Source organism: Vanacampus margaritifer, chromosome 2 (genome assembly GCF_051991255.1).
Source record: "Vanacampus margaritifer isolate UIUO_Vmar chromosome 2, RoL_Vmar_1.0, whole genome shotgun sequence".
Taxonomy (NCBI): Eukaryota; Metazoa; Chordata; class Actinopteri; order Syngnathiformes; family Syngnathidae; genus Vanacampus; species Vanacampus margaritifer.
Window position 1 is genome coordinate 6,320,647 of NC_135433.1, and position 14,221 is coordinate 6,334,867.

General features: G+C 37.8%; 1 protein-coding gene across 2 annotated transcripts in view; it reads right to left on the reverse strand.

Annotated features, from left to right (window-relative positions):
• The window catches only part of yeats2 (YEATS domain containing 2), a 33,632-nt gene extending 19,553 nt beyond the window's left edge, over positions 1 to 14,079 (reverse strand). For both annotated transcript variants that reach the window (XM_077559059.1, XM_077559058.1), the window contains exons 1-13: positions 13,903 to 14,079; positions 13,463 to 13,581; positions 13,249 to 13,346; positions 11,950 to 12,042; positions 11,643 to 11,873; positions 9,963 to 10,081; positions 7,855 to 8,016; positions 4,574 to 4,685; positions 4,297 to 4,341; positions 4,044 to 4,212; positions 3,691 to 3,927; positions 2,337 to 2,504; positions 1,634 to 1,725 (exon numbers count right to left, since the gene is read on the reverse strand). In XM_077559059.1, coding sequence (XP_077415185.1) covers positions 1,634 to 1,725; positions 2,337 to 2,504; positions 3,691 to 3,927; positions 4,044 to 4,212; positions 4,297 to 4,341; positions 4,574 to 4,685; positions 7,855 to 8,016; positions 9,963 to 10,081; positions 11,643 to 11,873; positions 11,950 to 12,042; positions 13,249 to 13,346; positions 13,463 to 13,562 — 1,626 coding nt within the window. In that variant the 5' untranslated portion in view covers positions 13,563 to 13,581; positions 13,903 to 14,079. The remainder of the gene's footprint in view (positions 1 to 1,633; positions 1,726 to 2,336; positions 2,505 to 3,690; positions 3,928 to 4,043; positions 4,213 to 4,296; positions 4,342 to 4,573; positions 4,686 to 7,854; positions 8,017 to 9,962; positions 10,082 to 11,642; positions 11,874 to 11,949; positions 12,043 to 13,248; positions 13,347 to 13,462; positions 13,582 to 13,902) is intronic.
• Between the last annotated feature and the right edge of the window lie 142 nt (positions 14,080 to 14,221).

Genomic DNA, 14,221 nt, shown 5'->3' on the forward strand with positions numbered 1-14,221 from the left:
TGTAAACAAACACATGCAGGAAATATTTAGGTGCACGCATTATACACGTTGCAATTTTTAGACCTCTTATTAATATTTAAGTGTCGCTAAGAATAAAAGATTCTGCCTTTTATATTCTAGTAGGATTTGACACATATGTCTGATGATAATATAACAAGAAAGTGTATAATCTGACTTGATCTGAGCTTCAAAATTACAATTTTGAAAGAATACATATGTAAAGTGATCCCCAATCATCCCGGGGAATACGTTTCAGACCCACCTGCTAGAGGTGAAAATCTGCAGAAATTGCAAGCATAAATTGTGTCGAAAATGTTGTACATGATGAAAGATTTAACATATGTGCCTTGGCTCAATTAAGGTTGGGGAAAAAGTCACTTAGAATGCATGAATGTTTACAAAAAAAACTAGGGGGAAAAATGTTAAACTAATAGAAATAAGGATGCATCTTTTAGTCATTGATACAGTAATTCAGAATCATTCATAAAATTGAGCTAAAATTAAAAAGAGGAACTGTACTGTAAAAAACCGAGTGTGATATTGACTTGTGTTGAGGTCATTTTTCTGCCACTAGATGGCATAATTGCATTTGTAGGACGGTGACAGCTCAATGCATTTTTCTTTTCATATTAAGAGCAATCTAATCTTTAACATGAAGTAACTTGTGAAATTCTGCACATTTTTTAAATTGTGAAATACAACTTGACCCCTTTCCACAAATCTATGCATTATTATTACATTTATGACTGCTAAATTTTGAAACGGACGTGTCTGCTGCGTTGCGAATGGAATTCCCCCAGTACAGGCTTTTCAAGTACAGACGCTCCCCTACTTACGAACATTCGAGTTACGAACAACGGTACATACGAACATTTCTGCGCGTACAGTATGTCGAAAAATGTTCGGAAAGAAATGCTGTAAGTTAGATTTTGTATTGCGCGTAGTGCTTCTTTGGCGCTGTGAGAGCTCATTGGAGGCTGAGCAACGTGGCGAGGAGGAGGAGGAAGAAAACGCCGGTCCCCATGAAGCAGGAAATAACTTTTGAAGCCGATTCCAGCGACGACGAAGAATCTCTCATGATATAAAATCCTCCTCTTCCTCCTCCTCCATCATCTCCTTAAGCATCGAGTACATCTTCCAAAAGTAAGTTAAACTTCATTTTATTCATCTTATTACGTACATGTACATACTGTGTGTGTGTCTTTCGCTCTCTCTCTCTAACATACGTAGTACAGTACAGTACTGTACGTATTCTCTCCATTTTATTAATTTTTTTTCAGTACAAACCAATGCAGGTTACTTGTACAAGCCTTAAACATACTTATATAAACCTTCAATATACTTATATAGGCTTTAAACATAAATTATAATACAAAATATAGCACTGAAGCAAGTTACGAACAAATTCACCTTACGAACGATCGTCCGGAACGTAACTCGTTCGTAAGGTGGGGAGCGTCTGTAAGCATTAATCACAAAAATGTGTGCCGTTAAAGGAACTTTAAAATAACAAAAAATTAACGCACTGTTTTTGACACCCCTAAAAAAAACACAAAGATACAGCTGTTTGTTTTACAATTGATTGAGGAATATAAGGTCACGTCATCCTTAAAACCGTTAGTATTCAACTCACTTTCATTCCAGACGAAAGGAACGTGCCTGTGTGAACTTTGGGAGCTGGAGAGCGGGTTCCCTGAGCAGCAGATTGTTTGGCCGAGGGACTTCCTGCAGAGAAATGTCCTCATAAACACAGGAAGTCGCGGGAGATATGACAGAGGATGCCGTTCCTGACTTCTACTTCAAAGACTTTTTCGCCAGCTGTGTTGTCAAGAGTGTATTTTCTTGGCAGATCATCTTTGAGTGAGTGTTATTGTTCCTCACAACCAACATCAAGCTCACGGGGTTTAGTGGTTGAGATGATTTTCAAGTTCTTTGTGAGGTTGATGTTGACGTGCTGGTGGGAATATATTACAGATCTTGTCAGCAGGTGAGGAACGCTGGCTTATATTTCCAATTTTCACCATCCTCCTAATATGAGCATGAAACATGATCTCCGTCACCATGGAAACCTCTCATCCAGCATCCCTCCCTGCTGCCTCATCACACACTAAATGTCGATGACAAGGGTGCGAGTGCTTGCAGTCTAAATTTGTGGTGGTAAAAAGGACATCTAGGATATACAGGGATGGAAAAGACGAGAGGAAGAGGTACACTGCGGGGTCATGGAAATCATATGTTTGGCAATCTTACACAGCCATTTTTAACTTTATATGTGGGCGGCCCAGACACCACTTCTGCAGGTTCACTTCACAGTGAGTAGGAAGTAAAGCGTGTACCTGCGGAGGCGGCCGACGAGGACGCCACGCCAGTCACTTGGCCCGGCTTGTCAACGATGACATAAGGGTTGTTGAGCACCGAGGACGAACTCTGCTTGCTGTGGACGGGGGTGGAGGAGGTGGGCGTGCGAGGCAGCGGTGAGTGGCTTGGTGTGGAGATTGGAGAACCTGAGCGAGCGAGAGAGCTTTTTTTTTTTTAACCCTGGAGAACCCAAGAACCCTTTTCTTCTTTGGAAAATTGTGAATTATACATTAAATGACTGCTATAAATTCACTGAACACCAAAATATATGGTTTTTTTTTCAAATTTTAACCCTTTATTCCCTAATTTAGGATTAGGGCAAAATTTGATTTGGTTTGGGTATCATTTCCAAAAATCTGAATAATAAAAACCGTCAGTAAACTATTTAGAATTTAAGAAAATAATCAATCAAATACACAGCTACATTGAACAATATAATTTTTTTGTTTTATTTGTTGCATTTTAGAACTGGATTTTGAATATACAAACACACTTTGGCCAATGGAAACAAGAACACAGGGACAAAATCACTGCTGTAAAAAAAAAAGGTCTTTGTTATTTGAGTAGCAGAATTTATAGGGGCCAAATTTGACCCCGTGGGTTCTGCAGGGTTATAATGTGCTATTAAGAGGGTAAGTCAACCCAAACACTTTCTGTACTATAATATGCTCTATTTAGTCCTACTAGTCCAAGTAATGGTATTCCGGTTAGTATTGTGTTTGTGGAATATAAATTAAGCCGTTTTTATTCAACTCAGGGGGCGGCCATTTTGCCACTCGGTGTCTACTGAAAATGACATCACAGTTGCTCAGGGCTCAGATAATAACCAATCACAGCTCAGCTTGCAAACATCACATGACCAAACTTAAAAAAAAAAAAAAAGGTTAGCCGTGATTGGTCATTACCGGATCCCTGTGCAACTGTGATGTAATTTTTAGTCGACAGAAAGTGGCAAAATGGCCGAATCCTGAGATGGATTAAAAACATGTTGATTTTACTGCTTAATTCATATTAATCAGTGTTTAGAATAGTGGGAACGCATACAACATATTAATATTGTAAAGAAAATTCTGCCTTTCTCCTTTCTTGAAGGTAAGTTGAACCAAATGCAGCCGTTCCACCCAGTGGACTCAAAAACTGGGCTGATCTCATAGCTAAAATGGAGCATCGCTGTCATCTACTGGCGGTTGTGTGTCATTAAAGTTGACAAACTTGAAGTTTACCATGGGAGAGCATCAGACCCTCTCCCACCCATCCCCAGTCAAAAACATAATTGAAAAGAATACTCGTCAATGGCAGTCAATGAAATGACCACCAGGTGACGACAGATACCTGAGACAATTTTGCAGCTCATCGTTATCGGTTGGAACGACTTCCCAGGAGAGTCCGCGGGGCTAGGCGGCTGTCCTTGGGGAACAATCTTGCAGCTTGCTGTAATGGGCTGGAAGGCCGAGTTGCCGTGGCAACCCAAAGTGATCCTGTCAGTGGCTTTAGGTCGAGTCGGCGTGCGTTCGCCCGCTGTGAGGCCTGAGCCGTGACCCCCTGCTGACCTGCACGCTTCCGCTTTGACTAAAGGCGGGGAGAAAGTTAAAAGCACAATATTATGTTTGTATTTTCAGAGGCGGTAAGAAACCTTTGGAAAATGTGAACGGGTATCACAACAAATTCAAGTAAATCATGTTCACCTTTATCGAAACTGGAATCATACGAGATGGGCGAAATGGAACGTCCGCAAGGCTGGGAAGTTAAGCTGACTGTCATTGGGCTGTTTGCTCTGTGGGTCACCTTGGAGGAAGATGGCAGCAAGACGTATTCCTCGCCAAGAGAATTCCTTTGGAGCTCTACATCTACCACCTGGAACCAAAATAGCCGGTAAAGAGTTTCTTAAAAAAAAAATAAATAAATAAATCAACTGGGAGAAAAAAAAGGTTGTCTTACCGTCTCGGCCCCCAGTGTTTGTAGCCCAGTGTAAGTTCGGTCAAGCTGCGGGAAAATAAAACATGGTAATTAATTAAACCAATCAAATTTCGTTTGTGAATTCAAGTATGATATATGAAAAAAATTAAAATTAAAATTAAATAAAATAAAAAAAATTAAAAAATTTAAAAAAGGAGAACAATGATGATGACATGTCAAATCGGTAAAATTACCGAATGAACAATACTGAGCTCTCCAGGAAAAAAAAGAAAAAAAAAAGTATGATATATGGTCTGACCTTCAGCTGATGGATGATGTCAATACGTTTGTTGCGATGGTCTTTGAAGTGAATCTGGATCCTGACAGGAAACTCACCCCACCCGCGACGGGTTAAATGAAATGGAGGCTCGCTGAGAACAGATTCAAAATGCTCATTTGTCATTCAAATGGACACAAACTTGCTTACTTTTGATCATATTAAATCCTGTTTATTTTTTATCATTAAACACTTTACGGCACGTACGATTTCCTACAATGATGCCAAAAGGCAGCACAGCGTGTTATGCGCCACGTTCCCATAGCAACGCAAAAACCTCATCAGCTGAACAGTCCAGACGGATTTAGACTGCTGACATAGAAAATTGATAGTTTATTAAAAAGTCACGTGCACAGTAAAATCTAGGCCAGGAGCGCCATCGTGTGCAACTACATGTCCCTTGAATGAGTGCAGCAGAAGAATTCACATGATTTCAGCGTATTCTTGGATGACTGGACATTTTGATTCTGTAAGTCACTACCACAACAAAGCATGTGATAAAGACACAAGACAAAATGCAAGTAATGAAAAGTTTGGGTTAGTTTATCCAAAACAGCAAAGCCTGCAGTGTGCTATTCATGCAAAAAGCACCTCACGTCTAATACATCGAAGCTATAACGTAATCCTTTTGTCTTCGAAAATAATTACAGCTTTCTTTTATGTGACTCACTGCTCTCCATTCGGAACTTTTTGCCACCGTTACCAGGAGATTGAACCGCCGGGGAATACACAGTACCCGTGAATGGGAGTGGTTATTTTACATGTTTATCCACTGGTGACTCATATTAGCTCAGGAGGTGTGATAGAGGGAATGCTTCAAAATAAAAGTAAAACTTTTTTTTTTTCATCATGTGAAAGCCCTACAGTAGAGCCACCAAGTCTACATCACCATCACTGCATACACACTACTTACAGTGTGTACAGTACAATGTAGGGCTGGGTATTTAAAAATCGATTAATCAATATCAAATCGATTTTCCTTTTCAGAGTCCGATACCGATTCATAAAACCATGACTCAATTATTTTAATATATATTCTTCCTATAAATTCATGAGAAAATATAAATTTAAAGGCCTATTTGTTTTGTGTGTTTTATATATATATATATATATATATATATATATATATATATATATATATATATATATATATATATATATATATATATATATATATATATCTCTTTGACTGCCAGACGTTTTCAGAAAAGGGATGCCGTGGGTGCCAGCCGATTTAAGCATTTTTGACTGATCTTTCAAGGTCCACAGAAAATTATGTGTTTGGACTATGGAAACACACATACTACCAAATGAAAGATTGAACTCTCATCTTTCATCAGAAAAAAAAGTTTGTTTCTACCTTATTCCGTTTTTCAGTAATCAACAATAGAAAATGGTTAGTTTCACCTCTGTTTTGAAAAAAACGTCTTTTAACGTCTTTGGCACTCATCCATAGGGTTTTACTAAACGTTATTTAACATTTTTGGCAGTCAAAGAGATATATATATTAGGGGTGTTAGAAAAAATAGATTCCGCAATATATCGCGATATTACAGCCCGCAATTCTCGAATCGATTCGATATGCGGCCATATCGATTTTTAAACATAAATTTGGGGGGGGGGGGGGATATTCAACAAAACGTCTTACTTAGGGTTAGGATTTACACATTAAGCATGGAAGAATGTTATATTAATGGAAAATTAAGCCTTAATATCTTATTTCAGTGCTGTTCAAACATGAAACAGACTGCAACCTGAATTTTCAGATAAATAAATTACATTTTCATACAAATCTTACAGTGTAAGTGGGTAAGTGTACAAGTTTGCTGATTAGTATTTTCTAAATTTGAGTTTAAAAAAATCGCAATAATCTATTTATAGATTTGTATCGGGATTAATCGGTATCAAATCGAATCTTGACCTAAGAATCATGATACGAATCGAATCGCCAGATACTAGGCAATTCACACCCCTAATATATATATATATATATATATATATATATTTATTTATTTGTATCTTGCTGTTTTCTTGAAATGTATTGTTTACAGAAATTTAACTCATTCACTCCCAGACATTTTCACCGAAGCAATCGCCTTCGCTCCCGGTTGTTTTGCTGAATTTTGACTGATTTTGCAAGGTCCACAGAATATTTTGTTCTGTTCCTATAGAAACATGGAACCACCCAAAAGAAAGATTAGAGTCTTCTGCAGGGCGGACTAACTGTGCTCAATTTAGACATTTTCCCTTTAAGGGGTGTATTCACTTTTGTTGCCAAGGGTTTAGCTAATAATGGCTGTATTTTGAGGGACCAATACATTTGCACTGTTATATAAGCTGTACACTGACCAAATTTCATCGTGCCAAAGTGCCATTTCTTCAGTGTTGTCCCATCTAAAGATATAATCAAATAGCTGCAGAAATGTGAGGGTTGTACAGAACCCACTTTTGTCAGACATTGTACAGTATTTTGCTGGCATTAATCGTTTGTGCTTGCTGGCACACAGCATGAGAACACATTTGCGGTGAGTTATGAAATGATTATGCAAGCCGGTGTCGGCGTTAGTAGCATATGCAAATATTCCTTTTCAGTGTCACAGTAAGCTTTCAATTTCCGACTTGATGTCTCACATGGCATCGCACATGACGACAGTTTGAACTTCATTGGTGACTTTTGAAACAGATTGAAACAGGAAGCGATCTCCTGTACAAACCTCCTTCATGTGAGTTTAGAGTTTAGTCATTTCTAGGTAACGTGTTGCTGAGTAGGTGTGCCCGCTTTCGATCATACTGAGCAGAGTCATTGTGTGCTTTTTTTTTTTGTTTGTTTGTGGTGTAAAAAAAAACAACCTAAACGGTGTTCAAGAAACAACAATCCGCTGTAATTGTGAGTGGAGGCGCCACATCATCAAGGATGTTTCCGCATAGGTTATTTATTTTTTCACAGCAGAGCATCCTAAAATGAACACCAGACTGTCACATAGATTACGTCTTAACTCATTCACTGCCACTGACGGCTATTAGTCGTCAAAGACACATTTGAAGCGGTCCGGAAGTGAATGAGTTAATAAGCAGCTTGTTTTGAGGTAGGGCAAAGTAATGACCTGCAATAATGATTTAAGGCTGGAAGTAAACACAGCGTTGCCCGTAAACACACAAAAGCGTGACGCTATAGCAAACCCTAATTGGAACAAGTTTGTTTCGCCCTGAGCTGCCTGAGGCGACCACTTGAAAACAGCGAGCCAGCAATGATTGGCACCAACCTGACTTCCACCAGGTCGTTGGGTTTGTAGCTGGGGTGCAAGAAGAACCAGACTTTCTTGACAAAGTGGTCGATGCTGGGCTCCTTCCTGGAGCCCCTGACGTACACCATCCACTTATGGGTCGATTGATCGTTCTCCTCCCGCTTATCGGGAGGAATGTATCTAGGGGGGGGGGGGGGGGACAAAGGATCGGGAAAATGAGGTTTTAGGAAAGAGGGTTCATATATAGAAACTTCTAGTGTTTGCAGATGTACGTGTTTAATTAGGGCTGTGCAATTAATCAAAATTCAATTACAATTTCACTTATTACACACCACAATTACAAAATCGGCATAATCGTAAAGAAAAAATAAAAGATTATTAATACTAATTTTTTGTTGTTTAAATTGAGATATTTGAACCTTTTTTTTACTTTAAAATGACTAATTTAATAAATCTTGTTTGGTCCAAAAGGAACTTGCAGAATTAAAGTGTTTCAAAGAAATGTATTTGTCTTAATATTTTTTACGTTTAAACATTTTCTTGTTTTGTATCAAAAAACAAATGATTGTCCTAATTGCGATTGTAATTACCAAATTAATTGTGATTAATATTTTCTTCATAATTGAGCAGCCCTAGTGTGTATATACCTACAGTGGATATAAAAAGTCTACACAAGTGCTGATATTTAAAATAAATAAATAAAGAGACCGAGACCGATTCTGACTTTTGAATGTGATTGCGTCACAGAGCATGCATGGCTAGAGTGAGTCATTGATCGAAGAAAACAAGAGTGAGTGGGTGCGTTGATGACGACGCTTCAACCATGCGACTGCCACACCGAGGATCAATGTGAGGTACTGTCAATCGTTAGAGACGGGATTATAAATTAAAAGTTGTGAGCTGATCAACTAACTGAGGAACTGTGTAGTAGTGTTAATTTTGTGAATTTTTTTATTGTCAACACAAATTTTTCACCGGATGAAAACTAGACTAGACTAGGCTAAAACCGCCGTTTATAAACAATAATTAGAACGAAATCAGTATTTATTTTTGTCGACTAATAAAGACGAGACGAACATTTTGCTCACTTAATGAAGACTGGGCTAAAATCTAAGATCATTTTTGTTCACAGACAAAGACGAGATGAAAATTTTAATTTGGTAAAATCTTGTCTTTGCTAATCTGTCACTAACACACAGTGACCACCCCCCACCCCCTTCAAATCAGCAGCTAGCGAGTGCAACGTAACATTAATGCTACAGCTATAGGCTAACGTTCAAACAATGTCAATCCGACCGCTAACTAATTTACTAGCTTGTAGCATGGAGTCATAATACCCACTTGTTGATATACTGTAATTGTGTATGAAGTTGTTTAAAATAAAAAAAAATAAAAATAAAAATGTAAAAGGGTCAAATGATTGACTATCCTGACTAAAACTGGACTAAAATGTTGACAATTTCTGTTGACTAAAATTAGACGAATGAAATTATGTTTTCTTGGACTAAAATAAAGACTCAAATGCTCAACTTATAGTCGACTAAATGTGACGAGATAAAAATGGAATGAGGTTGACTAACGATGATAAAAAACTAAATGTCTGTTAGCGAGAGCCACTACATCGTGATAACTTACATTGATGTTTCTGCATTTGGCAATTTATTATTATATTATATTATTAGTATGGGATTTTTTTTAATGGGCTTTAGGTGAACTGATGAATACACACACGCTCGCACGCACGCACGCACACACACACACACACACACACACACACACGCACACACACACGCACATACACACCCACATACAAAAAAAAAAAAAATATATATATATATATATATATATATGTGTGTATATATGTATATATATATGTATATATATTTAAAAAAAAAAAAAAACATTTATTATTTTTTTTTAATTTATTTGTTTTTTTTTAAAAAAAAAAAAAGGAGAGCAATGATGATGTCAAATCGAATGAACAATACTGAGCTCTCCTGGAAGAAAAAAAAACTAACAAGTGTGATGATTGGAATTGGACTAAAATTGAGTCTAAATTAAAAAATGGATGAAATTAACATTAAAATTAAAATCAACACTACTGTGTAGTTCAGCAAGTCACGTACTTGGAAACATTTCCCACGACGATTGTCTTCTTTGCATAGAGTCTTGATGCCTCGTCTCCACTAGTGTGGCGCGTCATCCTCTGCTCGTTTCCCAGCATTGTTGGCACACCAAATGTGTCCTACAAGAAATAATAGAGCATATTCCTTTTGCCTAAGACGTTCAATAAATTGTCACAGCATCAATTAAAAAAAAAAAAAAAAAAAAAAAAAAGGAGCTTGCTATTTTTCTCTCTCTTTATTTTAGTTTAGATTTTCATAGTCATCACACAGCAAATCTGTCGGTGTTAATTTTCCAGTGTTCGATGAAATCTGGTGTGAACAGTTTAATCTGATAGTTAGGATAAAAAATTACTCTGTGAGAGTAAATTTGGTGTTGGAGCGGAAGCGAAGTGTAACCCGAATAGCACTACCTTGACTGTTAAATTGACCACACCCTCTTTTCCAGGTAAAAAACGTTCCAATTTCCAGCGTGCTGTCGGCATTTCAATAGCGATAAATCCAAACGTTGTTATTGGGGCAGCGTGGCTCAGTGGTAGAGTAGTTGTTGAAAATTTTCATTTTTAACGCTGACACTAGTACTGAGTACTTCCAACACTACTCGGTGTTTACCAGTTTAGATTTTTAACACTGTACAGTGTTGGAGTAACACTGGTTAAGTGTCAAAAAAGTAACAAATTGAAAAGTGTCAGATTTACACTCACTGGTGTGGACACATATAAATACTTGTCTAGTGTTAGATTTAACACTACTCAGTGTTATTCTAACACTGGTGATTTTGCTGTGCAGCAAAAGTTGAATGGAGTCAGCTGAACCCTGATTGGTTGCTGAATTTGTGCTTTCTGAAAACATTAAAAAATGACTAAAGCAATTATGCTAATAGGTTAATGATAGCTTCAATGGGTAGATTCCAATATAGAAAAGAAATTCAGTTTAGTAGTCGCCTCTGAACAATAATGGCAGATAATGGTAGATTCCTGGTTCCTATGGCTTTACAGATGATGGAATGCAATCAAACCTCCCAAAAAAGAATTGTACATAAGTGTTACAATTTAACCAAAAACGTTTTTGGAAAAACAGATCTCAAGAGTAAACAACTCTCCTGAAATCAGCTCAGTGAGCGTGTATTGTTTTTACCTTGTCTTATTTGCATGATGTATTTATTTTTTTTTGCTTTTTGAAAGCCGAAAAACATATTTTTTTAAAAATAACCATGAAACTTGGAAATAGAACTTATTGTGACACTGTTGTGTTCTACATAATGGGAATTTTCACCCAAAAAATATTACTAAACTGTGCTTTTTGGATTGAAAGCAAAACCATTTTTTCTGGGAGTTTTCTGGAAACAAATGTAGAAAATGTAATATGTCAGAAAGGAAAAAAAAAAAAAAAAAATGTTCTTCTTAAAAACAGAACTTTTCGCCTCATTCTTTAGGCCAGTGTTTCCTAACCTTTATTGAGTCAAGGCGCAAATGTTTACCTTGACCAGACATCACACCACCAAATAAAAATCTCACTAAAAAGTATATATATTGCGACAATGATCATTTCACACCTGATGATCTCTCGCATACACTAATGTAAAACCTGGTTGGGAATCACTGCTTTAAACTGTTGCGATTTTCGGCTTAAACCATCACGTAACAAAAATACAACCAAATCCATGCAATTAATTGGACGCACCTTTCCAGTGTTGCGACCGGGTCTCCGCTCATGCCTGCCACCGTCCTCTCTCCACACCCCCTCCGCATCCTTGTCAGTAGTGTCCCCGTGCTGCGAGAGAGACTCCGACTCGGACTGGGCCAGCGAAGGCGTCTCGGAGCCCTGGTTGAGAGGAGAGGAGGAACGAGAGGGAAAGTCCAGGAATCTGCGGATGGCTGGATGGTTGAGCGCCGCGGGGTCACTCTTAGAGCTCTGCAAGCATAGATAGCAACGTTGGAAAAATACAGTTGACTGCAGCTTGATTTTGATCAAATTTGGGAAAAAATACCTCCTGGAACTTTGTCATGCCAGCGTTGGCATAGAAATTGGCCACTATGCACGCTCTCAACTTGTCCATCATCCGTCGGGCTTCATTAAGTCGCTAGAAAACAAAAAGGAAAATTATTTCTCGTAATTTAACCCTGGATAACCCAAGAACCCTTTTCTTCTTTGGAAAATTATGAATTATACATTAAATGACTGCTATAAGTTCACTGAACACCAAAATATATGTGTTTTCAATTTTAACCCTGTATTCCCTAATTTAGGATTGGGGAGAAATTTGACCCTTTTGGGATTTAGGGGTATCATTTCGAAAAATCTGAATAACAAAAACTGTCAGTAAACTATTTAGAATTTAAGAAAATAATCAATCAAATACACAGCTACATTGAACAATATATATTTTTTGTTTTATTTGTTGCATTTTAGAACTGGATTTTGAATGTACAAACACACTTTGGCCAATGGAAACAAGAACACAAGGACAAAATCACTGCTGGAAAAAAAAAAAGGTCTTTGTTATTTGAGTAGCAGAATTTATAGGGGCCAAATTTGACCCCGTGGGTTCTCCAGGGTTAAGTAAGAATTTTAAACATTGTACAAAGTAGACTGTAAAGAGTACAGGCAGGTTGAAGCTGGTAAAACAACGTGTCAGGTGTGATCTGTGATAGAAGAGCGCCAGCTGAAGTGAAAGGAAAGCTTTATAGGATGCTAGTAACACCAGCAGCCATGTTGGATGGTTTGGAGATTGTAGTAATAACGAGAAGACCGCAGTTTGGGATTTTGGTGACATCATAGCAGGGCTCGACCGCTCTTCTAGAATCATCCAATTGTTTTTTTTGTTTGACACATTAACAGATTATAACATGAGACAAAAATAATGACATTCAAGTCCTACTACCCCCCCCAAAAAAAGAGAAACGGGAACTCATGTAAAAAAAAATCCATACTAAAGAGAAGTCAAAGTCTACTTATAGTAAAAAGTGTTGACGTGAAAAACATATGCCATGTTCAATTAATGTTTGGGCATTTTTGGGCAATATTTGATGATAATCAAATCAATTTTCATACCCAAACATAAGTACTTGTACCCAGTCTGCCCACACATAAAAAGTGTGTATCCGGAGATTAGAAGAAAAAAAGGAATAGGATGCTGTCAAGTAAAGCTGTCACAAGTAGAAGGCAAAAAGGAATACCAACAACAGTGAGATTCATGGTGATGTGATTCATGTGATGAAGGACAGATAGAGATGGAGAGGCGACCGTGAACTGGGGGGAGAAAATACAATGTCCACTGAGTGTTTACCTGACTGATGATATCTATTTCATGTTCTTTGTTCTTCATCTCCATAGAGAACTGCTCAGTAATGATGGCTTCTATCTTCTGGACTGTTGCATCTCGAGCTATTCAAGGGAGACAAGAGAACATTTTCTACTAAATGCAACGAGAGTGACATTACTCAAGACTGTGCATGACAAATGTCAGGTGTACAGTTGGTGTATGGCTTTAATGGACTTACCACTTAACTCTGCAGCTTTGTTTCTCTTACTATTTTGGACTTGTGCAACGTCCTCATAATCAGGATCACAATCTTCTATTTTCCTTTTAATTCCCGACATGATTTTTTTAAAAAATCTCCTGAGGAAGCAAAAAATATAAAAAAAAAAAAACATTTACACACATACACACGAGGCGTTCATTTAAAACAAACCATACCAGTGCCCCAATGTTACACACGTTTAGCTCTGATTTGAATGAACTCCCACAACAAAGTGTACACAAAAGCACATTATAAACGTTATCGCGAAGCAAACTTTCCATGTCTCAGAACCTCAAAGTTGGGCAAATCGGTTCTTGTTGCTCTGTCTAGCAGGTTAGCACCGCCGTGCTAGCAGACTAGCCATGGCTAGCACGGCGTTTTGGGACACAAACGCGTTTCAAGCTACGATGTAAACTTACTAGAAAGCCTCGTAGTGTGGAGGAAGGTTCCTTTGCGGCGCGTTAGTTCTTATTCAATGGTTGCGGGGCGTTTAACGGTTGCACTTTGCATGTTTCACACTCTTGTTTGGGGAAAATTGCTAAATCTCGATGTGGACAAGGAAGCTAAATTGCGGATAGCTAACCTTGGGAGTTCGTGAGAAACTCCACTGGGAGTCGCTATTGTACAAATTCTGTACTTTACTGTAATGTACTGTACTGTCTTTTACAATATTTGTTTTCTTGTAAAACATATTAATGAAGGAATATAGCTGGTTTTGAATGTATTGTTTTTATTTTA